At 42.1% G+C, this 24,907-nt stretch overlaps 1 protein-coding gene across 5 annotated transcripts in view; it reads left to right on the top strand.

Moving 5' to 3' along the window:
• Positions 1–24,907, top strand: part of pde4ca (phosphodiesterase 4C, cAMP-specific a) — a 40,806-nt gene extending 15,899 nt beyond the window's left edge. For 4 of the 5 annotated variants that reach the window (XM_026149869.1, XM_026149874.1, XM_026149871.1 and 1 more), the window contains exons 2-16: positions 14,576–14,767; positions 15,513–15,557; positions 16,055–16,091; positions 16,732–16,805; positions 16,904–16,956; positions 17,369–17,481; positions 20,117–20,210; positions 20,384–20,556; positions 20,664–20,762; positions 20,944–21,108; positions 21,202–21,301; positions 21,429–21,583; positions 21,693–21,815; positions 21,906–22,088; positions 22,477–24,907. In XM_026149869.1, coding sequence (XP_026005654.1) covers positions 14,576–14,767; positions 15,513–15,557; positions 16,055–16,091; positions 16,732–16,805; positions 16,904–16,956; positions 17,369–17,481; positions 20,117–20,210; positions 20,384–20,556; positions 20,664–20,762; positions 20,944–21,108; positions 21,202–21,301; positions 21,429–21,583; positions 21,693–21,815; positions 21,906–22,088; positions 22,477–22,986 — 2,116 coding nt within the window. In that variant the 3' untranslated portion in view covers positions 22,987–24,907. The remainder of the gene's footprint in view (positions 1–14,575; positions 14,768–15,512; positions 15,558–16,054; positions 16,092–16,731; positions 16,806–16,903; positions 16,957–17,368; positions 17,482–20,116; positions 20,211–20,383; positions 20,557–20,663; positions 20,763–20,943; positions 21,109–21,201; positions 21,302–21,428; positions 21,584–21,692; positions 21,816–21,905; positions 22,089–22,476) is intronic. The other variant, XM_026149870.1, reaches the window with a different exon arrangement.

Genomic DNA, 24,907 nt, shown 5'->3' with positions numbered 1-24,907 from the left:
GAAAAAAAACAAAAATTCTGGTTGCTGTCCAGATATTTTTTAAATTCATAATTACCACCGTGGCTTATCCAAGAAGGTTTTATAATGTGTTAGGCAGAAAGCAGTACGCAAGTCCAACTGTAATTTCAAATGTGTGTGAGAGATTTAATGCAGACTATACAGTGATGGAGTAGTGAAGTGGAGCAATTATGTAACAGGTTTAATACCTTTACAACAAAAATGGTAAAATCGGAGAAAACACATCCACACACTCTTCATCATTTGGATTTCACTGCTTTACCGAATACCTGCTGCCCTTCAGAGATGCAGATTTTACATGGTGGCTTACTTAATTCATGATTTTTGCTGCTGTAGCAGTGAGCCGGCCTGTTTCTGTTACACATTAACAAAGTTTTCATGTGAAGGAAAACGTCAGGATGTTTTTTCTGTGTGTCTCGCACATCAGTTTAAGAAATCCTGTTTCGTAACGCAATACTTTTTTCTCATTAAAGCTTATCTATCTGACATGCAGCTTGAATGCTGCTGTCCTTCTCATAGGAAAAATTCCCGCAGAACTTTTGTAATTTCACACATAATCCTCAGTGCCAGCAGGGAGGCTCTGAAGGAGGACTCGGAGATAAAGCCGTGTTTACATTACTGTCCTCTGTCCTGTTTCTCAGGCTGGGTCTTTGTTTATCAGATGTAACGCAGAACATTTGTGAGCAGTGGTGCTTTTAACGGTCAGTTGCCCCATATGATTTCATTGCTCTTGGGGACCCGTGCCAGGAAAAGCAACTGACTTCTACTCTTAAACAAGCAAAATTACCTAAAAATGTCAAACTGTGGAGACACTGGACGTTTGCTCATTACGTTGCTGCTCGAATTACTTCCACCCGTGGATCTAAAAAGGTCAGAGCTTTACGAGCAGCAGTCTTTGCTGGAGTAGATCTGTAAATGTGCTCAAAGAGGGGAATCAGAAACCGGGAGGTAGAGATCTTTATTTGGATTGAGTTATTTTATCTGGGAGGTTGTGCTGGTGATGCTGATGGAAGAACTGACTCTTGCTGGAGCCCGAGTTCCAATAAATGGCCTGTTTTCTTTCAGTAATTTGTTACAGGAAGTCCAAGCAGATTAGAAACACATGAGATTATCAGAGACAGCCTTATGAAGTATATGCATTTATTTTATAATCAGTAGTATAAACCATTTTTATGCTCTTTATATCCTTTTTCATACCTCCCCTCTTTTTTTTTATCCTCCCTTTTGTTATTTCTTAGCCAGTCCACATAAAGTAGATCACAGCTGATATCTATGGAGCCAGTGCAGACACTCTGATGTCAGCCTCGGCTCCTTTTGTCTATAAAATATAGTCATGCATGAGTAGATTCCCACATAGGCATGAGATGAACTGACAAATTAAACCTGCATGGGGAGGAAGGATATAAATCTGCAGCGTTTGACATCAGACACCAAACTTAGAGCGTCTCATGTGGCCGCAGTGCGTGATTTAAAGGCCAATTATCTCACTTAACTGCAGAAGAAAACATGAAAGTAGGCCTTCGACTTAGATGGATATGTGTTGAGGTTATGCATGTTTTTACATGTCTGTGAGCGCAGCAGATAGAAGGGTTGGTGCTTTTATGCATGCCATGCTATTTTCTTTAAGTTGGTGGGTGAGTGCTGACGATATTTTTGCGTCCGGTGGTGGTTACTGGTTTCTCCTTTCAACTGTTTTAAACTTTGCTGAAACGTGGATAGAGAAATTCCCACGCAATTCATGGGACAGTCGCAGCTCATCGGCGTGTAAAGCTTTTTTAATTTGAATGTTGTGGAAGTAATATTCGCCTTAAGGTATTAAAATAGCCTGTTAGGCACGTCTACTTTAATTATATTTGCTTCTATTTTGCTGAGAACAGCATGATTTTGGAGAGGGGGCCACAATAGCTGTAATGGTTAGCACCAACACCTCACATCAAGAAGTTCCTGTGTTTGAATCCGCCTGGCTGGCTTCCTCCCACGGTCCAGAACTTCCATGTTAGCTTAACTGGTGATTCCAAAGTGGCTGTAGGTGTGAGTGGTTGTCTGTCCCTCTTTGTTAGCCCTGCAACAGATCGACGACATGTCCAGAGAGTACCGCGCCTCTTGCTCTGTGATAGCTGAGATAGGCTCCAGCCCCACGCTGACCCTGAGTTGAAGTGGAAAAAGATGGAAGAATTGGGTGAATTTATAAAAATATTAAGACCAAATATAAAAACTGGCAGACAGAGACAGCAACAAACTATTTTAATAATACAGAATTTCATCTTCAACCTTTCAGCATGCTGGGGCCCAGCTGGGAGCTTCACTTTTACTCCCTAGTCAAACTTAAAGCCAAACAGTTTTGGAGCTCGCATGCAAGTCAAGCTATAGTAAAAATAAATGCAACACTGTGGTAACTGTAGTTGCATTGTATGGCATGGTAACAATATTTCTGAGTCGGTAAAAGTGGTTTGACTTCATCCCTTATTATGGAAAAATAGATGATGGTGGTAATTCTATTGCAGTGGGTCACAGTTAGTACATTTTTACATTCATGGTGATCTCAGGGTGAATCCCTCACAGCAAACTTTAAAAGCAAACTTTTAAACTGACCAGCGGAAATACCTGCAAAGTTAATCGTCCTCAGCAGGACGTTTATGGCTCTTTTTCTTTGTACCTCTCGTGGGTAAAAGGTTTACGTTGTTATTTTCTGCATAACAAATCACAGAGCCCGCTCTTGTTGTCGGGTCGAAAATTAAAAGCTGGGTGATTAGCTCCATCGATTCGAGCCGTTTCTCTTCTCCCCCTCTCTCGAGCCCATTTGCAGGCAGCTGTGTGTCCACAGGCTGTTGATCTAGTTTACCTCAGCCGTGTCAGCAGAGGGCTGCGCGCAAAATTAACAGTGACACGGAATATCATGCAGGTTTGACAGTGATGGAAGGGATGGAAAAATCCTAAAGATTATTTCTAAATAAACCACTGATGGCAAATACAAGTGTGGGCTTTGTTAGGTGTTTGGGAGTTATGCTCAGGGTAATTTAATATAAATTAAGTGCGTTACAATGCTGACAGTTTTGGCAGTAAAGCTGAGCTTTAGACGTGCGTTTTTAGAAACCCAACACTCTCCCCTGTCAGTTCAACCTGGGAGGAGAGGAGGAGGAAAGAGAAATCTTCATCTGCCTAATTTATCAACGTCTCTAAGTGTGAATGTTGGATCCACTCTAACGCTTTAGATGCCAACTCCTGTTAAGTAGTTTCTAGATAGATGTTTCTTGTTACTGCTTCATTTACGTACACAGACTCTTGTCTTTGAGATAATCGCACAACACTTGTGCCGGGGTCAAATATTATCTGACTTTGCCAGGTCACTGCGGGCTTGATAAATGAATCCAAGCTTTCAGTCGCCGTGCTCATTTGCAGAAGTGATTAACTCATCTTGTGCCCACTACGCTTCATAACTCTCACAGGTCCTGGCGAAGTAGAGGAGGTTTCTCAGCCAAAAGCCACTTTGTCGTAATAAATGTCTCCTGAAAGTCTTTCCAAAGCATTTCTTAATTCATCAACGCTTCCTAGTCATGGTGTGGCCCACGGGGGAGTGAAGTGACATGGACCATCTGTCTCAGACGGAGGCAGCAGGTCCGCTGATGGGTTGCAGGCCCGAGGCGCACAGACGAGCATGGCTGTGAAACCGCTCTCTTACCTGTGTTTTTAAATGGACACGTGAGTTGAAGACTACTTTGTTTCAGTAGCCGGTGATGACCTCACAGGAAGAGTCATCATGCAAAGGTTACTTATATTTAAAGATGTGGCCTGTATGTGTCTTGGCAGCCGGGGATCAGTCCGCCAGGGCTAGATTATATCTCTCGGTTGGCCTGGGAACGCCTTGGTGTTCTCCCGGTTAAGCTGGAGGAGGTGGCTGGCGAGAGGGAGGTCTGGGCTTCTCTGCTTAGGCTGCTGCCCCCGCGGCCGGCCCCGGATAAAGCGGATGAAGATGGATGGATGGATGGCCTGTATGTGCACTTCAGTTTGTTACAAAGCATGAAAACCACACAGGGTTCTGAAATTGTGTCATTTTCTTCATAAAGAGGAATCAGGTTGCTTGATACAGGCATGAAAATGTGGGCAATACATTAGTATGTAGCCCACTGACTTGTGTTGAATAAATTATTTTTATTGGAAAAGAAGAAGCGTAACGTTTTTTGTCTTTACTGTCTTGTCTATTTTATTTACAGCTTATAATTATACCCAAAGTGCTTTAGAGACAGGAACATTTACATTCCAGGTCTCCAAAAAAACACCTTCAAAATACATGAAAAGCTGAGAGGTGTATTTTGTTGTGTTTTTTTTTCTTTTTTCTTTTTGCCTGTCCCATTTGGTTCTTTAGCCATCAGAATTGTTGTCTGAAGACCAACAAGGATACCCAATGGATTTACTTTGCCAAATGGATCATCGTGGCATTGCTGTATTGGTCCATTTGATCGACCTTTGTTTTTATTATTTATTATATTTTATTTTCAGATGTTACAGACGGGACAGACATGAGTGAGGGATAGGAAAGGGAGAAAGAAAGAGGAAGGAAAAGAAAAACAGAAGGGGAGAGGGACAGTGAGAAAGGGGGGGAGAAAAAAAATCTCCTGGATCACCTGTTGAGAAAAGAAGAATAGAAAACAAGCAAAAAAAACCCCAAAGCAACATACTAAACACAACGCCATCACATTAATCTAGCTAAGTGTAAACAGCAGTAAATACTAAATATTCAATGTTGTTGTGCAGCACGCAGGAAAGACAGCGCACAATGTGCTTTGAAGTAGCAGCCAAGAAAGGTGTAATTTAAGTCTACGAGCAGTGAACACCCGTGTGCATACCTATTTTGTTGTGTTAACAAACTGAGTGATTTGTTGGTCATTAAAATACGTTCAGAATTTACAAACTTAATGATGATATTTTTAAGTACCTTATTTTTATATTTTTATCCAGAAGTCTGTTGACACTGCAGAGACCGTGGATGCACATCCATGCAGCCCTGTACTGATTGTGTGGCTTGTAGGCCTCTCCGGGCCTCTCTGCCTAACAATTACGCGACCAGGTTAGGTCCTTCCGGGTAAACGAGTCCCCTACAGTCTTTTGCAAACCTTAGGTTGGATCTTCTTTCCTCCTTTCTTGTTTGTGCAACTCCAGACCTGCCCCCTGCATTTCACCCCGGCTGCCATTTTCAGTTTGTAGGTCGCTTGATGTCATCCTACATTTGTGACATTCGACATTCAAATGAGCTGTGAGTCGTCCCTGACAGTTGTTTTCACCCTCCTCTGGTCTGAGGTTTGTTGTTAGCAATATTGCTTGTTGTTGTTGTTTTAATGAATCATTTTAATGTGGAAACAATTACGTCTATGAGTAAAGCTGGAATTTAACCCTTTGTTGCCTCACTTAAAACTGTTTGTTTCCAATGCTTGGCTTGATTAATAGTATTTTTTCCTTTGAGGTGCTCCTATCACTGGTCTTTGCTGTCAAGTTTGTTATTTAGAGGAGCGATGGCCACAGCAGTGGTTTTTAGACTTTTCCTCATTAAATGAAATTTGGTTGAAGTTAGATTAGAGATTAGATAAAACTTTATTAATCCCTCGGGTGGGTTCCTCTGGGAAATTCGGTTTCCAAATAGCACAGCACCGACAGAAGTTACAGAATGTGAGCAGATACCATATATACACATATATAAATACAGAGACATATATAAATAAAGAGTATACAAAAGGGATAAATGGAATAAATAGGAATAAGAATACAAGGGAATTGCACATTCAAGTATTGAAGTTTATTGCAATGTTGGATATTAACAAAAAGTATTGCACTACAGCTTAGTTGTTCCCCCCTCCTTTGTCCTCCTGTTTCCCCTCCCTCTCCCCTCCAGAGAGGAGTTAAACAGTCTGATGGCGTGTGGGACAAAGGAGTTTTTAAGTCTGTTAGTTCTTGTCTTTGGGAGAAGCAACCTGTCACTGAACAGACTCCTCTGGTTGTTTATGGCCGTGTGCAGAGGATGCCCAGCATTGTCCATAATGTCCAGCAATTTTAGTGTCCTTTTCTCTGCCACTGTCACCACAGAGCTAGCCTTCCTGATCAGTTTTTCCAGCCTGGATGAGTCCTTCTTTGCTGTGCTGCTCCCCCAGCACACCACAGCATAGAAAAGTACTCCAGCAACCACTGACTGATAAAACATCCTCAGGAGCTTCCTGCAGATGTTAAAAGACCTCAGCCTCCTGAGGAAGTGCAGTCAGCTTTGGGCTTTTTTATACAGGTGCTCTGTGTTGCATGACCAGTCCAGTTTGTTGTCCACCCACAGCCCGAGGTACTTGTTGACCACCTCCACCTCCTCTTCCACCTCAAGTTAATACCATGAGGTGGACTTGCATTGAAGTGGCTTTTAACTGCATGGAAATACTGATTTATTTATTATTTAAAATCTGGAGTTGAAGTTAGAGGTTTTCCCATGCAAGGAGTCCTTTATGTATGTGTATGACCCACTGTTCACTTGCAATTTAAACAACAGTTCGCAGTGAAATAGAGGTCAGCTACATATCTATCTTTTGCCAGCAAGATATCCACACATCATTCTACAGCTTGTCGCTCTAACAGCGAGTTTCTCTTTCAGGGTTCATTCAAGGAAAGGCAAAGAGGAACATTTGAAGAAAATGGAATGTGTTTGCAGTGACAGATTCCTTATGCAAGTTCAATTTCATAGATTAGGCACAAAATATGCAAAAAAAAATATCTGGGCAATTTGGCTGCACTGAAATTGTTGGAATTCTTGCAGCTGACAGCGCTTGTGTAAGTGTAACTTAAAACCATTTGTTGGAAAAACGAGTATTTCCTTCTTCCACAGCACCTCTGATTGTGACATCTCACCACTGCCTACACTGTATCAGCTAACTGATGACTGACAGCAAGATTGTCCTCGGCAGTCATTTCACATTGTAAACGGTATCAGAGCTCCACATCTAGACTTTATGTTGTTTTTCAAAGGAAGAAAAATATTGGGGGAAGACAGCTGGGTGACTGAAGCCATCAGAGGGAAAGTCCTGAGGAACCTGCAGTGTTTTACCTCTGACACTCATTTTCTCTAAGTTAAATAAATGCTGTTTGACAAATGTAATGTAATACTGCATGAGTGTGATATATGTATAAATCCTGGTAGTTATTCACCTTGACCGTAGTGAGGAGGGAATCCATCCTTCCAGACTTTGCACACAGTCATTTCCGAGCAATCAGTACTGGACCAGAAAATAAGGTTGCAGCTAAGTGAGTTATGATACTAGATAGACTACTAGATAGTCACCTTCCAAAATTTTTTCCTTGCCTGCAAGAACCGTTCAGATTTTCCTTACAGACATAACAAGAATAATCTAACAACATCCTAACTATTTACTTACCGATACTGACTTCCAAACCCTTTTGTTGCTTGAAATTAGCTGATGGTAATTGTTAATTTTAGTGTTAACAGATATATTCCTCTATAGGACTATCTAGGATTGCCTCTTTAGAAATCATGCATTGTTTTAGGTTAATAGTTAATCACATTAAACGTGAAGTCTTCCTTAACGAGAATAGTAACTTCTTACAGTATGTCTGTACAAAAGCTTTTATGTCTTCTAAGCCAAATGTTATTTATTCAGCAGGTAATAATCTAAGTATAGGTTGGGTCTTCATTTTTTAAGGCAATGATAAGATAAGGCAAATGATTCTGAGTCCCTGTCTTTGTTGTGTGTCTTCTACATTGGATTACACACTTTTAAAACCAGTTTTTCCTGGTTCACTTCATTCTGAACAGTGGTTAGACATCTCTATTACCAATGCACAATGTCTATAATTAGCTCTCCTCTGTCACTCAGAGGCTGACCTGCTGGGCCTGTTTTTGTTGGCTGTAAAGTGTGAAAATAGCTAAAAGGTTATTGTTTGTGTTGCTATTCACAACTACTTTCTTAAGCAGTCACAGCTGCAGTCCGGTTTATGTCTGTGCTGCTTTGCTGTATGGTTTGAGAAAGATCTACAGTGTATATAGCAAAACTGCTCTGTGTGTGTGTTTTAGGAGGATTATTCAGGAACAGAGAAACACATTCTTACATATGTAGCTTATTCAGCTAAATGCTAATTTGGCTTTTTGAGAAATACACGTTTGCTTTGTTGTTGAACGTTAGCTCAGAAGCTAACTTTGCTTTGTGTAAGGGGCACAAAATCTACTTATAAGCTCCTGTAAAACTCACTAATAAACATGTCCTATCAACTAAAACATGAGTCCAGCACAGAGCCTCGAATGAGATTAAATGCTCGTTTTGTTTGTTTTCATGCTAAGCTAAGTTTAGCTAGGCTAATTGTCACAAGGCTGTTCCCTTTTTGGGTTAATGGTCCACAAGTCAGTTGTCAGTGACATGACAGACAAGACAACCGATAAGTTTCTTTCCTTAAATCTGTTGTGAGTGCCTTTATTACACATTCATGTGAAATGAGGAACATTTGATCCTCTGTGAAACACCACATGCTTTTTTCAGTCAATATCAAAATCTCAATAGATTTAGTGTTCTCCTGTAGAAAATGTACCCATAGCCTCAGAAGCTTATTTTGGGCCAACTGAGATATAAATAACTTACTTCCTGTAGGTTTTTTGCATAATTTGTCAGACCTGTGTCTGATATTTATTTCACCACTCTTTCATGCAACATTCATTTAGTGATCTGACAAGTCAAAGAGTTTTTTTTGTTTGTTTTTTCTGTTTGAAATCCACATTTCGCAGCATTTAAGTACAGTCCTCTCCATGACCCCCTTTTCTTTTTGAGCCATTACTCGGTGGATTTTCTTGGATGCTTAGAATTTTTTATCATCTTCAATTCAAGGCAAATGACCTTGCATGATGTTCAAACACACTACTTTAACTGCGCCATATTCCAGAGCATGCTTGAGAAGGTAAATTGATAAGATGTACTCATGGAAAAAGGAAACATTTTCCATGAGACGTGTTGTTTTACCATACTTCATTTAAGCCACCCACAGTGTATAACATAATCAGATTTATAAAATAATCATGACATTGCTTTTAGAAAATATTTATAAGATGCAAGAAACCAATGAAAATATAAGTGTACTTTCAGAGATGGATTGCAGCTGGTGCTCTGGGAAAAAGATAAGGCAATTGTGAATTAATCTAGCTACACTGTCGACATGTAAACACATACCACCTCCATCGGGTTTCTTCACGGCCAGATTCAGTAACGTGATGTTACAGAATAGAAGAAGAAGACGCGCAAGACAAACAACAGGGTGGTCCTGGCTGTGTGTGTGAAGGGCCACACAAAACCAACATTTATCCCAGAGCACAAACTGATGACTTTGTGCTCTGGGATAAATAGAGCTGATTCACCTCTGGGTGAATCAAAATCACCTCTGTGGATTTCTACTGTGACCACTTTTACAACATCTGTTCTCCCTTTGTTCCCATTGTTCTGTGTGCTGAGCTACAGCGTGTGGACTCTTAGTTGCTGGTGTGAACTTTGTGGTCTCACTCAAGCCGGGCGGAGAATGTCTCTCGTGCCTCTTGTGCTGTAATAATTTCACAGCATTGTTGCTTTTGTTTCACACTGACACATTGTCGCATACTAGAAATCATTTCAGATTATCTCCCAAGTTTTACAAAAGCACAATTTTCTCTTGCATGAAGCGAATGCTCTGTGCATCAGTTTAAACAGCGTTTGAATAAACGTCCCAGTTCGTCGCGCAGCTCGGCTTTGGTGCAACTAATTCTACCTCTGGCTGTGTCACAGCAAAGGCCTGGGAGTGATGAATGAAGGTTCAGATGACAGCTTGCCCTGGTTTACGGGCCTATCTCGCCCTTGCTTTCTCCCTCTCTCGCTCGCCGTTGCTCCTGTATTTTAATGCTCCCCAGATGGGATTGACGTTGCCATGACAGGCGGTGACGCAGGCGGGGTGTCAAGTATCAGGGCCACTGACAGGTTGCCATCAATCACACTTGTTACCAGCCAACCACTTAAATAACAAACATGGTAACACCTCTCTCTTTACACCTTTTTTTTTTTTTTTTTTTTTAACTAAAAGTCTTTGCCTTGTCCAGGAATGCTGGCTCTAATTGGTCTTTAGACAAGAGAAGTAATTAAGTGTGCGAGTGCATGTGCATTCATGTCCACCTTTGAAGCTTGGTGTGCGAATGCAGATGCCAAATTAGGATGGTTCTATTTAACCATATCCAATCTCCAACAGGTGGCACATTACGCATTTCAGCTGGCTTTTTAGCTTTTATATGAGATTTTATTTTCACCGTCTCTGCACGTATAAAAACTTTTCAGTCAGGGTTTTTTTTTTTTTACAGCGTGGCAATAATTAAGAACAAAAGTAGCTCGGGTTTTTGTTCAGTGATTAATTTGATTTATCTGCAGAAAACTTCGTCTCTACCTCATTATTTTACAATGCATACAATGTGCAAGTTCAAAGACTCACCCCAAAATCGTCAGAATGCATGTTTTGTCTGTGCTGAAGCTACAATGATACAAATATCTGAATAATAAATTATTAAATGAATAACATGCCTTAGTTTTCTCTGTTCAGACATGAACATTGACTGGCTGTAGCAGTTTCACTAAGGCCCAGCAGAGGGACTCTGTCCTCAGAGAGAATGAATAGATTATTTTAATTCGGCAGGAAGAACCTAAAATACACGTTAGCTATCACTCATCACCAGTTTTATCGGGACTATAATTAACACCTTCCCACACTAACAGGGATATTTTTTAAAAATCCCTTTTTTTTATTCTTGGAGCAGAGAAGCGTGGAGAGTGGGAAGGGTGCCGGAGAAGGAGGAGAGGTGGGCAGGCGGGTGGGTGGGTGCCAGTTGTGAAAAACAAAAAGACAATGGAGGAGTCATTTTTGAAGACCAACCAGCCACGGAGCTTCTGTGGGAGCTTCCTGTTCAGACGATGCGCACACTGAGCTTGAACCTTGACCTTTGACCTCTTAGGACTACAGAATGCCTCAGCTGACAGAGTTAATGCACATTTTGTTAACTGTATAGTTAAAGATTGTGCACATTGGAGGTGTGCAGAAAATACTGGAATATTCTGGTTGCACTGTTCTTACTGTGAAACGACATTATGGGAAAAACTGTAAACTGCTTTTTTCATTTTTTCCGAATATAGAATATCACAATTCAGCTGTTTAGAAAATTATAAACTCCATAACTCACAACTTAACAGCCTCAACAACAACTATTTTTTTCAAAAATAGCATGTGTTTTTGAGTTATTGTTTTACTTTATCACCTATTTAGATCTCCATCGCTTGTTTCCATGGTAACAGCTACTTCCCCCCCCCCTTTTTTTTTCTTTTTTGCCACATAAATTAAAGGATTTGTTATAAAACTGTATGAACCACAACTAGAAGATTGTGATTTCACAATGCAAAAATACTACGTGTTTTGTCTGCTGGGGTGCTGGAGTACTAGGTGAGCAGTGAAGTGTCACGAGTGAGTCAGGATTCCCTTTCCTGCACTGGGCTCACAACAGCTCAGCGAGAGATAAAGAGAAAAAAACTGGAAGCGAAAAAAAAAAAAAGCAGTGGGGGAATGGCGTAGGCGGTATTTTGATCCGCGGTCTAATTTTAGCTCGGTATCGGCTTCAAATAGAAACTCCTCCATAAATATTCATGAATGGAGGGAAGAATCTGCTGCTCTGTGAGGCGGAGATGACAAACAGAGAGCGAAAGAGAGAGAGGAGGGCTCTGAATTCTACCTGAAGGTTATTTTTAGCTGCAGTGTTGCCTTTCTGGATTCACATGCGAACGGAGGTTAAATTTAGCTGCACAGACAGAGACGTGTGGAAATACAAACAGATTCATAATCAGAGCACGCGAGGAGAGCAGCAGGCGCAGCATTAATACAGAGATACGATGAGAGAGATGGGTTAAACTGGAAACATGAAAAGGTGAGGAGAGCGTGACCATCTCCTCACCTCAGTAATTTGAGATTAAAATACACACATTGTGGGCGTACATCATTGGGACTCATTGTTTGTATTATTTACACATAAAATTATGATTTTTTTTTACCCCTTGCACACACAGCCTGTCTGTCATTCGTGCACGCTCACTCTAGCAGCCACGCTGGCACAGTCCCACTGTACTGTGTCTGACATTTTAGTCACTCGCACTTTCTTCTGTGATGCAGTCAGTGTGTCTGAATCTGTCACATGGAAATCAGCTTCTGCTGTTATGTAATAGCCAGTAACACACCAACGTCTTGGGGGGGAGAGTACTGCAGAACGCAGCAAGAGAGGAATGAATGCAGTGTTTTCATGCAACTGTAAAGGCTGGATTGTAGCAGCACAACTCTGCAAATGCCAAAGTTGGTCAATCGCTCATGGATTGGAGTAAAAGGTAGTCATTCATGGAGCCAGCAGATAGTTGTGGTTTTGCTCAGGTTGTGTCAAATGTCAAAAACTGTTGACCATGTGAAAAACACATTATTACTCCCCACCTTCTATACTGTGCACTCACTGACCTCCGACTTTGTTAGCTACACCTCTCCAACTGTTTGTTAATGGAAACATCTGCCAGTTGAATGGCAACAACTTGGTGCAGGTAGGCGTGTAGCCATGGTCACTTTGAAGTCGAACATTTAAACCGAGCATCAACTGCTGTATGCAACACAGTGTACAGTGAGTATATATGCGACATGGCAGTTGTTAACGTCTTTCAATGTGTGCATTTTGTTACACTCTAGACCCCACACAGCTGCACAAGAATCTGATTTTGTGGTAATTGTATCACTGACATTTTGGGTTTGTGTGTTATTATTCTCTAACACTTTGGAACCCATACCTACGCCATGAGATTTTTATTTTGAAATATTGGTTTCCCCGTTCTGTTTATTTGAAAGGGATCAAGTGTGTCTCAGCATCTGCCCTTGCAAAATCCTTCATGTTCTGCTAATGGTTGTTTTACTAAAGTGTGGATTTCTATTCTGGAGATCCTCACGCTGTTTAGCAAAAGGAGATGCGTTGCCAAACGGAGCTGCTGGCCGAAAGTCTCCGAGGCTCAGAGCAACGCTGTGGGAAAGTAGAAATGTAGATCACAGGAGAAACATGCCTAGACTGTGAAGAAGGACCTTGCCGTGCCTTCGTTTGTTGTTTTCCTCTGTAGTCAGACGGTGTTTTTCAGGAGGAACTCCTCTTCACCTGACGCTGCGCTATTTTTAGACTCGCCTCTCTCGTGTAACCCACGTCAGTACTGTGCTGCTATTTTTATCTCTGCTGTTCGCTCACAGTCGGGATTCATCTGTATGTACACGCGCGCACGCGGACACATACACATACTTGTATCACGAGAGCATCACATTATCTAAACACATTTCATGCCTTTACTGTTTCTCTGCATGATGATTGTGTAGCTGTGGAGTTCAAGTACGTCCAGGCTGGTTGCCTGACAGCCTCAGGTTTCGCTTGATTCGCTGTTTCAAATGCTATACTATCTTTTAATGTTAAATATATTAATAATGAAAAATGGGTCCATCCTGCCAATCAGCTGCTCTTTTTTGGATCACTCTAATAACACACTTAATGGATTTTAGCGGTTAGTTATCCTATTTATAAATCAGCTATAGCATTGCATGCAGCCACCAGTGCTGAGAGCTATTCTTCCTCTTTGGATCTCATCACCTCCTCATTTTGGTCTCAGTCTGACTTGGATGTGTTTTCTTATCCACCATTGTTGCTCGGCTTGAATTGTGGTGCTGATTTTAGCTTACTTCCTGAGCTGTGAGCTGAGCTCATATATATCACAATGTCTTATCCTTTTTTTGTCACCCTTCTAAATTTGAATTTTGAGGTTTTTTTTACTTCTATGTTACACTATTTCCTCTTCAAGAAAGGACAATATCAGATTGAAAGCTTGTGTGATAGAAGTCTTTATAAGGTCTGTAGCGATGTTTTAGATATGAATATTCCATCTTTTAGTAACTGTGTCCATGTTATTGGCACCAGAGGAGCAGCAGTCTGGTTAACTTGTAACTGGAATTTTGTAAAAAGTTTGTCTGTCAGTTTGGTCTGAAGGGAAATGCTTATTCCCACATTTATTCTCCCTTATTCTTTTTATTTTATGGCTGTTGCATTTATACTGCCTGCAGCTCTTAATGGAGCTCGTTTTCTCACCTCAGTGCATGCTGACCCACTTGACCAGCCACTCGGTGTATTTCCAATAACGCTGTTGACAGCTGGTTTTCGGTTGCTCCTGCCTGATGCTGCAAACAGTCACAAAGTGCTGAACTGTATTTGTGTGACAGACTCAGGGATATATTCATACACACCAGCTATTGTACACATAAATGCACACATTGCAGATATTCTGTGGGAGATATTTTATGGCACTGTGTGTCTAAGAATGGAAAAACAAGCTTTCCAGGAAGCATGGACAGTTTGGATGGATTCATTTCTTCTATTTCCTTTCCTGATCAAATCTACAAGCTGGTAAATTCCTAAATAGCCTCTTAAGCCATCTAACCTTAATAAATTCTCTTTGCATTTATGTCTTCTTAGTTTTGATGTGGAGAATGGATTGTCTGTGGGACGCAGCCCACTGGACCCTCAGGCCAGCCCTAACTCCGGTCTGGCCCGACCGACCAATTTCCCTCACAGCCAGCGGAGGGAATCTTTCCTCTACCGCTCTGACTCCGACTTTGACCTTTCACCCAAAGGTCCCTCCAGAAACTCCTCCACTGCCAGTGACCTGTAAGTCCACCAGTTGAAACTGTTAATCCTCTGTCTCTATGTATTGAGAGGGGCCTAAAACAAACCCTTTGGATAAATCCAATGCCCCGCCTAGGAATCTTGTTGCTTTACATGTAGTAATCTGTTGATATCAAGTTCTCTAAAAGTAAAAAAGAGCTTTTTACATCTGAAAAACACGGGTAAAAGTTTTCAAAGTATCAACAGCCATTCCTGATGCTGTGCTTTTTATCCTAAAGGAATACCACTAGGATCACATGGATCATATTTGCATTTCTGCTTTTCTGTTCTTCTCTATCTGTTTGAGCTCAGAGGTTTCCGGGCTGGAGAAGCAGTTTTGTGCCTCGATTTACGTGCTGGCTCCCTTACCTGTTTGCAGTTTGAGTTCTGAAGCCAAATTGTCACGCAGTTTAACTTTTTTACTTGTTTTTCATAGAGTGAGGAGGACTGTTAAGAAAGGTCCACCTTGAGAAGACTGAGCCTTCTCAAATACTTTATTAGGACATGCTATGTATTGCTTGCAGCTGTTTTCCCATCACAAAGTGCTTGAATGTCAAATCTATTCCACTGGGATTCTAAAGAAAGGAATATTTTGTTTGTTTTTCTGTGTGTCTCAGTTACATCCCCAAGTAAGACATTATAGATTTCACGCTATCTAAAAAAAAAAGAAAGAAAGAAAGAAAACCTTCAGTTTTGTAATTGAAGCAGTCACAGATTTCTTCAACCTCTTGCCTATCTGTTTTTAAAGGGAAGAAAGCTTGAAGCATTGGGAAGTCAACTGGTTGTCATCTCGGTGAGAAGAACATGATAAACAAAATAAATTAGGGCGAAAATAAACCCACACTGGCTCTGTCCCCTGAAGGCCTCTTCTGCATTCCCTCTGGATGGCTTCATGATCATTTCCCTCCTTTCTCCCGATGACTAAATATCAAAAACCTCTCTTGTGACCCCTGTCAGGCTCTCTAAAACACCCCGTTCTGTTTTGTTTGTTCTTGCATGCGACGCTTAATCAGAGCGGAGTCAAGTATAATAACACACTTTTGGGTTTTTTTTACTCATATTTAACTGTTCATAACGTGTCGCCCACCCTTTCCACCTCACCCCGACTGTTTCCTCACCGGCCTCACTAGAAGCAGTGCATGTCTTTAATAAATTAAAATAAACTATAATAGATACGAGGAAGGTTTCTTTTTATCACTCTTTGGTATCACAGTTTAGGGATTTATAGTTGAGCTTCTCAGTATTTTGTGTTTTTTCATGCTTTTTTCCTCTTGTGTGTCTTTTCTGCAGACATACAGAAGACATGATAGTCACACCGTTTGCACAGGTGAGTCCTCTGAAATCTTTTCCAGTCAGCCTGTTTTACTTATTGTGTTATTTGAAAATTTGGCAGATGGACAAATTAAGAAAAAAAAAAAACAGCCTCCAGATGGTATGAGACTGGGTTTTAGTGTTCTACCGGAACATCCCCTCAGGATCATGTTGGCCCTGCGACAGGATCAGCATCCCGCTGGTGTTGCCTAGCTCTTGCGTGGGATGTGCGTCACTCCTGTGCTCACTTTACACAGTGAAAGGAGCTGAGAATCCAATACTGCTGGATCATGCTGTTTAAGATATGCATGGTGGCAGATAAGGCTCATGCATGGATCAAGTCTGGACATCTGATACTCTGTGGGCTTTCTCCTCATGCTGAGTCAGTGTTTGGTGACAGATGCAGTGGCAGACGTGACCTAGAGGAGTGTCAGTGATGCTATGAAAACATCAGAAAGGGAGTGGGGGATGCCTTTGGGTAGCACATCTGCCAAGAGTGGAGAGCCACAGTATCAAATGATAGTCAGTGATTTGTGTTGAGAAGCTCTTGTTCAATGAAAGTGGAAGCTTTTATGAGCATTTAAAGCTACACTTCATCACATTACAAATGCGTCATTTGATGAACTCATACATTCACTCCTTTGTTCCTCTCGTAGGTCCTCGCCAGCCTGAGGACAGTCAGAAGTAACTTTGCCGTCATAACCGGCCAGCAAGATCGCACGGCCAGCAAGTAGGCGTTTTGGAGACTTCCTAAGTCTTTTTGCTCTTTCACCACCACACCTGACTTGTGTCTTTAATATGTTCACTTTGGATGGTCTCTGTCTACAGAACACGATCTTCAGGCAGCAACCCACCATCCATGTGCAAGACCAGCCTCGCAGGTTGGTAGCGGCTTTGGAATGAGATATTTACTTATTAGCCCAAAATACACACTTGTTAAAAAACAAACAAACAAAAAACACATACACACACACACAAACACACACAGATGGCAAGGATATTAACACGATTGGGAATCGGGAAATCTGGGTTACTGGAAACACATCACAGCTGTTTAATTAGTAAGCGAATGTTGTTCAACAACACATGAAATCCAGTGGTGGGCAAGTATTCCAGCCATGTGCCTGTAATGATGATTTTTTTAATGCTTATTGTAAGTCACTTGTATCCTCATCCCATGGATACAATTACTATGAAACAAAATGCAGCTCAATATTTGAGAGGGAAATACCATTAACATTTCCTCCCCGATGAAATTTAATATATATATATATGTGTGTGATATACATACAGAGGAGCCTCACCAGCAGCTGGCCATAGAGACTCTAGATGAGCTGGACTGGTGTCTGGAGCAACTAGAGACGCTGAAAACCCGACACTCTGTCAGTGAGATGGCTTCCAACAAGGTACTTTAACAAAACACTAACACACTACCAACAGCCTGCTAAGTTAGACTTTTAGAAGCTGGTAATTTAGGCAACTGAAAGACTGAATGAAAGTTTGTTGCTCTTTTGGACATTTCACAAACACACACACACACACACACACGAGTGAATCTTGCAGTTGTAGAAAATGGATTAAGTGCAAGGTTGGGAGCTTAAATGGCATTGTAAAGCGCTTTGGGTGCCTTGAAAAACGCTATATAAATCCAATCCATTATTATTATTATTAAACATCTGCTGTAGTTGCTTAAAAGACGTATGAGGGTCAGAGAGATGAAGTTTTGAAGACAGGGTCCTCTGGTCCTGCTCTAATTGCAAGTTGGAAGCTTATTGGACTGTCCTTGTATATTTTGGAGGGCTTTTGGTATAGAAAGCACCAGAGAACAAACCTTGGAGGCTGATTATGCCGTTATTCCTGTATATGTCTATTTTTAGACCTCACCGCTGGGAAAGGTGCTCAATCTGCAGCCGTGCGGTCATTTTCTTCCAGCTTACTGTTGTCATTTCCCCTTTTTGAAATGAAATGCAGCCGATTTCTTTTTAGAATGGATAATATAGACAGTACATGAGGCATGTTCATTTTCATGCTTTATGAATTGATGTATTCTTTGGCTGTGCTTTTTTCCTGCCCAAATTAGAAAAGGCCCCAAATACGACACTAAACCCAAGGATTGTGTGTGGCCTCTCGTAAATACAATTACCATCACCGATGCTTTAACCAAGCTGAAGGCTCATTAACACAAAGAATCCATCATGAAAATATGAATAGAAGCCCCCATCTGTCCGCAGATGGAAGAAGCTTACATGCATAGGATGATTCCCGGCATGCAGATGGGGACTAGTAGACACCTCGCGGCCCTACCTACCTGCTGAATCATATGCAGAAACATGTGAATGAGTAGTGGGAGTGGGAGAGATGTTGCACTGGATGAAATGGAATCCTCACCGTGCATGCTTCCTCCATCCTTCCCTCTCCTCTCCGATCAGCACTCACAAACACCCACTTCATAGAAGCGTCCAAACATAAGGAAACAGACCTCTTCTCATCACATAAATCTGAATTACATTATTAACCAATCACGTACCGTGCCTGCTTCCTGCTTCCTGCTTCATGCATAAACCATTCCACACGTCACTCACGTGGCAGCGGAGGGGAGTTTCGCTGGAGGCACCCCCCCTCCCACGCCCACTCCTCTCCCCAGCCCCCACAATTGCTGCAGATCAGTCAATGAGCTAAAGAAAAGAATTATCCATGCCGGCCCTTGGGAACAACGACAGGTGCATGGGAGGCTGAAGTGAACAATGTTTCTGCATCCCTGACGACCTTATCGAACCGCTTTGTTAAACTGGATCTTTACTGACCCTAGAAAGGGTCTTTGAGCAATCGTGCAACCACTTTTAATCACTGAGTTATTTATATGTGAGTAGGGTATTTAAGAAAGAGCTTTTTACATGCCGCATAGGCATTTTTTTCCTCCTCTGATGGTAATTACTACCAAGTTTGAATTTTGTATAAAAGTGAATAAATCAGCTTAACATTAAGACCACTGTAATTATCCTTCAATATTTTCTATCTGCTTCTGAGCACGATTTAGCTGTGAGTGAACTTTTGGAGCCCGCTTTAAGCATTTCTTTGTCAAAGCATTTTGTCTTTTGCTCCTCTGATTGTGTTAATGGTCAGGGCACCCAAGTCTCTGTGGTGCGTGATGTACTATTTTTATTTTTGGCTACAAGAATGAACCCTCCTCCCCATCCATTCAAAGCTTTTCCTTCATACCTTCAAACTTGGTGCACATGGTGTGTCTCACAACCTCACTCTGCCCTGCCTAATGTGTATGTCTCGTCGCCAATGACGGCTCTCTGTTTCGCTACACGCTGCTGCAGCGGGTGTCTGATTGGCTGCTATTCTTAGGCATTTTTGAAAGGAGGTGGAGATTAGAGTACCCCATTCTCCCTCTGTTTACACACATAGTGGGCAGGCAGTAACTGAGTGGATGAGGGAGAGTCGGGGAGAGTCTGCCTTCTCTGCCTTGCATCCTGGCATCCAGCAGCATTCCCACATACATATGCTTCAATTCTCCTGTTCTTCCACAGACTTATAATCAAAGCTTCTGCAGCACTCGCTGGTGGATTTTTCCGAGACAGGCAGCTTTGTCGAACAGGCGTGTTAAACCTGAGAGCTCACTCGTTTTATTTTTGCTCCCATGCTTGACTTTACGCTGAAATGCCAGAAGTGACTTATTTCATCTCCATCTCGTTGATGTTCATTCAGGTGAGGAGAGGGGAGGAGAGGGATGAACTGGATGGGAGGGTAGGAGACTCCCTGAGGTTCACGTGTTGCTTGTTTTCTGACTTTCTCTGAGACTCAACACGTCTTATGTCAGCATGATCTGTGGCATCTGCTACTTGTATTTGACTGAACCATTTGCAGGTTTTGAGAGAGAGTGATTTGCTTGTAAAGTGTTTCTTTTCTACGTTGTTGTTAAGAGATAACTGTTGTTCCAGCAGGCGGCTGAGTTGATCCGACCTAGTCTGTCCACAGTTTAGCAAACAGAGTGTTTGATCAAGCTCATTGATGCTTGCATGTGTTTGTCCTCAGTTCAAGAGGATGCTGAACCGAGAGCTCAGCCAGCTGTCAGAAACCAGCCGCTCAGGGAACCAGGTGTCTGAATTCATCTCCAGCACCTTTCTGGGTAAATATGCCGTCTTTGTACGCTACACACTGCTGCACATACATGTAGATATGCATGTAAATCACAGGACAGTGCTCAGACAGGAGTAGTTGAAATGCATGACAGCAGGAAAGTTAGTGTTAGTGGTGCATTTCTGTTTTCATCACTGTTAACTGGATGACTTTCACTGGCAGAGAAACAACATGACATGGACATCATGTCTCCCCCGACCAAGGAGAAAGACAAGAAAAAGCGTCCTATGTCCCAGATCAGCGGTGTGAAGAAGGCCACCCACAGTCCCAGCCTCGCTCCTTCAACCATTCCTCGATTTGGGGTCAATGCTAGCCAGGAAGGACTCCTAGCTAAGGTGTGAGGACTAGTTCATTTGTTATTTCCCTGAGGCTAATTCTCTATTTTTTCCCACATACTGAATGTTGTTTAATATACTTTGTATTTATACTTTCTCACTGACAGGAACTTGAGGATATAAATCGATGGGGTATTGACATCTTTAAGGTCTCTGAGTATTCTGGGAATCGCCCACTGACAGTCACCATGTACACCATTTTCCAGGTACCACATCACAGCACACAGCGTACTGTATGGCTCCTGTACTTTATAGCCTCAAACACGGCAAAGCAAACAAGTGCATAATGAATTTACTGAAGTCAATGAAGCAATGACTTAGCAGACAATTTGTAATCAGTCATTTATCTTTACCTTGGATGAGCCATCCTCTCCTCTGCTGTTGCAGGAACGTGAGCTGCTGAAGTCCTTTAAGATTCCAGTGGATACTTTCATTACCTTCACAATGACTTTGGAGGACCACTATCATGCTGATGTGGCCTACCACAACAACATCCATGCTGCAGACGTGGTCCAATCAACACATGTGCTGCTGTCCACACCTGCACTGGAGGTAAACGCTCAAATACACAGTCCAGGTTGATGCCCTCACATACACGCACGCATACACACAAAACTAACTGTCTCTCTTTGTGTGTCATCCAAGGCTGTGTTTACTGATCTGGAGATCCTCGCTGCGCTGTTCGCCAGCGCCATCCACGACGTGGATCACCCCGGAGTTTCCAATCAGTTTCTCATCAACACCAGTGAGTTTGCTCGTAGCTCTGCAGGGATTATCTGAATGTGTGTGGGTGCTGAGTGTATTTAACTATGTAGCTGACGAGATCGTGATTTATTTTACATTCAGAGTTTTTTATGCCTTTTTGTCTTCAGACTCAGAGCTGGCCCTGATGTACAATGACTTGTCAGTGCTAGAGAATCACCACCTGGCTGTAGGCTTTAAGCTTCTGCAGGAAGACAACTGTGATATTTTTCAGAATCTCAACAAAAAGCAGCGTCAGTCGCTTCGCAAAATGGTCATCGACATGGTGAGTGGACCATTAAGATCGTAGACGTGCAGTAGCTCCACTCAGCTTAGGCCTTCTTTTTCCCCAGTGACTTCTGTTTGGTTTAATGTGTTTAATGTTGTTCTTGCAGGTGCTCGCCACAGATATGTCCAAACACATGAACCTGTTAGCAGACCTGAAGACCATGGTGGAGACTAAGAAAGTCACCAGCCTGGGAGTCCTGCTTTTAGACAACTATTCAGATCGCATACAGGTGAGAACTCTTTTTATACAAAGATAGAATCAATCTAATCTAATCTATATATTTGACATGTGACAACACCTGTTTAATTTGCCACTGCAGGTTCTTCAGAACATGGTACACTGTGCAGACCTGAGTAACCCGACCAAACCTCTCGAGCTGTACCGCCAGTGGACAGACCGCATCATGGTGGAGTTCTTCACACAGGGAGACAGAGAGAGAGAGAAAGGCATGGAGATCAGCCCCATGTGCGACAAGCACAATGCTTCAGTAGAAAAGAACCAGGTGGGGATTAACCTAAACCGCGAGCTTAGCCTCAAAATCAAATTCATGTATTTTTCCTCTTGGTGCTGTTCGTCAGCCTAGATTTAGATTGTTCTGTTGTGAGGGGGTTTTGGAGATCCCTTCTCTTTTATATAATGGAACTAAAAAGGCACTGAAGTGGTCCTCAAAATACATTTTATGATGAACCTGATGGTTAATGATAGGGAGACAGCCTGTAAAAATTAGCCGTATCTAGCTTCATGCTTCCTGTGGTTGATGGATGTAGACGTCAGGAAGAAAACTAGTTCGGATACAAAACCGCTCACGGAAAGATGGAGTTCTTTGATTAAGTCAAAGCATCACTGCTGAGTTTGTTATTCGCAGTCTTAAACATTGCTTTCTCTTTCAGGTGGGTTTCATCGACTACATCGTTCATCCTCTGTGGGAAACATGGGCCGACCTGGTGCACCCTGATGCGCAGGACATCCTGGACACGCTGGAGGATAACAGAGAGTGGTATCAGAGCATGATCCCCCACAGCCCATCACCTCACCCAGAGGGCCAGGAGGAGGAGGAGGAGGAGGAGGAGGAGGAAGATTCCTTTGCAGGGGAAGCTTCGGCACATGGTCGGGGTAGCGGGTCTGCTTCTGCTGACAAGTTTCAGTTTAAGCTGACCTTAGAAGAAGAGGGGGAGTCTGACACAGAGAGTCCACCTGAGGAAGAGGAGGGCCACAGCAGCAGGAGGCATGAAATCTACAGATCCGATTCGGCCTCTCATGTATCTCGAAGGCTTCCCAAAATGCTTACAAGTGACTCGGGCAGGACGTTTTCTTTAGACTCGGAGAAAGATATGGCAGAAGAAAGAGAAGAAACAGATGAAGGCGTCTCTGGGGTTCCACGCTTTCGAATTGGCACATAGCACCAGTCAATAGTTTCGACTCTTTCGACTTTCTTTCGTTTAATTATTCTTGATTTCAGTGCCTCGCCCTCTGTCACACCCCACCTTCCACTTCGAGCAAACGCCACCACCTCTGTTTTTCTGCAGATGGGGTTTAAGAGCAGGACTCAAGGTGGGGAGTACGGGAGTGCGGGAGGCTGTGGGGGAGGACTGAGAAAGTCTGCAGTTTCACACAGCAGTCACTTGCACTGGAGAGAGACAGATAGCCCCAGTCGCTGTTCCAGTAAGGACAGGAAATCTGTGTCTCTCACTCAGACAAATTGTGGCTGAAGTTCCACAGAGACGATAAGAAGTTAGAAAAATACACGCTTTTCTACCAGCTAACCTAAAGTCCGCTACGACTAAAGACAGACGTGTCTTCCTCTAATGGAGTATTTTTTTGTGTGAAAGAAGCGAGGAAGTGATGAATGACTGCGAAAACACAACAAAGTCTTTTAAGACTTCTTGCCAAACTTGCAAATGCTGGTTTGCCTGCCTTTTGGGGGTTTTTTGGTTTTTAATTTTTAGTAAGTTTTTTTTTTTAATTCAGTTGTCTGTTATTTAGATTCACACACAGTAAATTGAAGCTACAGCTAACAGCAAACTTGAAAGAAGTGTAAGCAAATTCATAGCACAAAAAGAAGAGCTATGAAGGATTTTTTTTTTTGCAAAACACCTTAAATGTAGCAGATATTTGAAGTGACTCTATCACTGTGTTTGTATACATGCAGTAGCACTCCTTTCAGCTGGTGTTGCACAGCCGATTTAATTGTACTCAGCAGGCAAGTTGCTTTAATGATTATAACGACTGAGCTGGCACCGCATATAATTTTTTCTTGTTTTCAGATGTATTATTTCCATTTTTAATAATCTTAATGAGATATAGTCAGCAACAAAACTGAGCCAGGGTCAGTGTAGCGTTAGACGCTCTAGGAGTTACATCCAGAGCGATGTGGGCTGTGCTTATGGTGCCTCCCAGTGTCCACATGTGGAACTAAAGTTCTGGTACTGTGGTAAATGATTTGCAAGTTCTTACATTGAAAACCTATTTAACTGTAGGACTACCCAAAAAAAATGTCGGTTATTTTTCTGTTTTTGTTGCTTTATTGTTTGGATTATTTTTATTTGATTTGATGTTTGGCGCCCATTTTATCAGTTTGCCTTCAAGTTTTAGCACTTTGCAGTTTTGTTCATAGGTAGCCTTCGTTTTTGTCTGTTTTTAAGGGCTCGAGCCAAAACATGAACTCATTGGAGGCTTTTGACTGAGAAACACTAACTAGCACAGACATCATGAAAAAAAAAAACACATAAAAAGAAAAAAGAAAAAAAAACCTCAGTGTCACAGTAGAGTTACGAGTACATTAAGCTATTACAGTTCCATTATTCTTACTTCACAGCACCTACCTACTGAAATAGTGTTTTTGGTAACATCCACTAGCATAGATTACTGCACTAATGAGGGCAGTGTCTTGATGAGGTTGTAATGACAGATGTTAGCATCGCTGTAACTGTAAAAACCCAGGAGGTTACAAAGAGCCAGTTCCCTGTGCCTGAATCTCCCCTCTTTTTCCCCTCTCATTGATGAGTACTTTGCTCTCCACAGGGACACGCCGGTAGTCAATGACAAAACAAGTGCCAAGCAAGCATGACACAACCCGTACTGTAATTTCCATTTTGCCACTGGCTACTTTCCATCAGTGACTGATAAAGTTGGTTGATTGTAGCACCCAGTGTGCCAATCTGACCTCAGTGTCTCTGCTCTTTTCTCTCTCTCTCTCACTGAACTCCTGTTCGAACCGTAACAGTAACTGATATTGTCTTAAAACAGTGACGTGTTTGTTGTCCGGGTGAATGAGTTTTCTTTCTCATGTTTTTCTTTTTCTTTTCTTTCTTTTTTTTGAAG

The sequence above is a fragment of the Astatotilapia calliptera genome, chromosome 18, assembly GCF_900246225.1.
Source record: "Astatotilapia calliptera chromosome 18, fAstCal1.2, whole genome shotgun sequence".
In the NCBI taxonomy this organism is placed as follows: Eukaryota; Metazoa; Chordata; class Actinopteri; order Cichliformes; family Cichlidae; genus Astatotilapia; species Astatotilapia calliptera.
The sequence above is the reverse complement of the archived record's forward strand: the minus strand, read 5'-3'. Positions and strand labels throughout refer to the sequence as shown.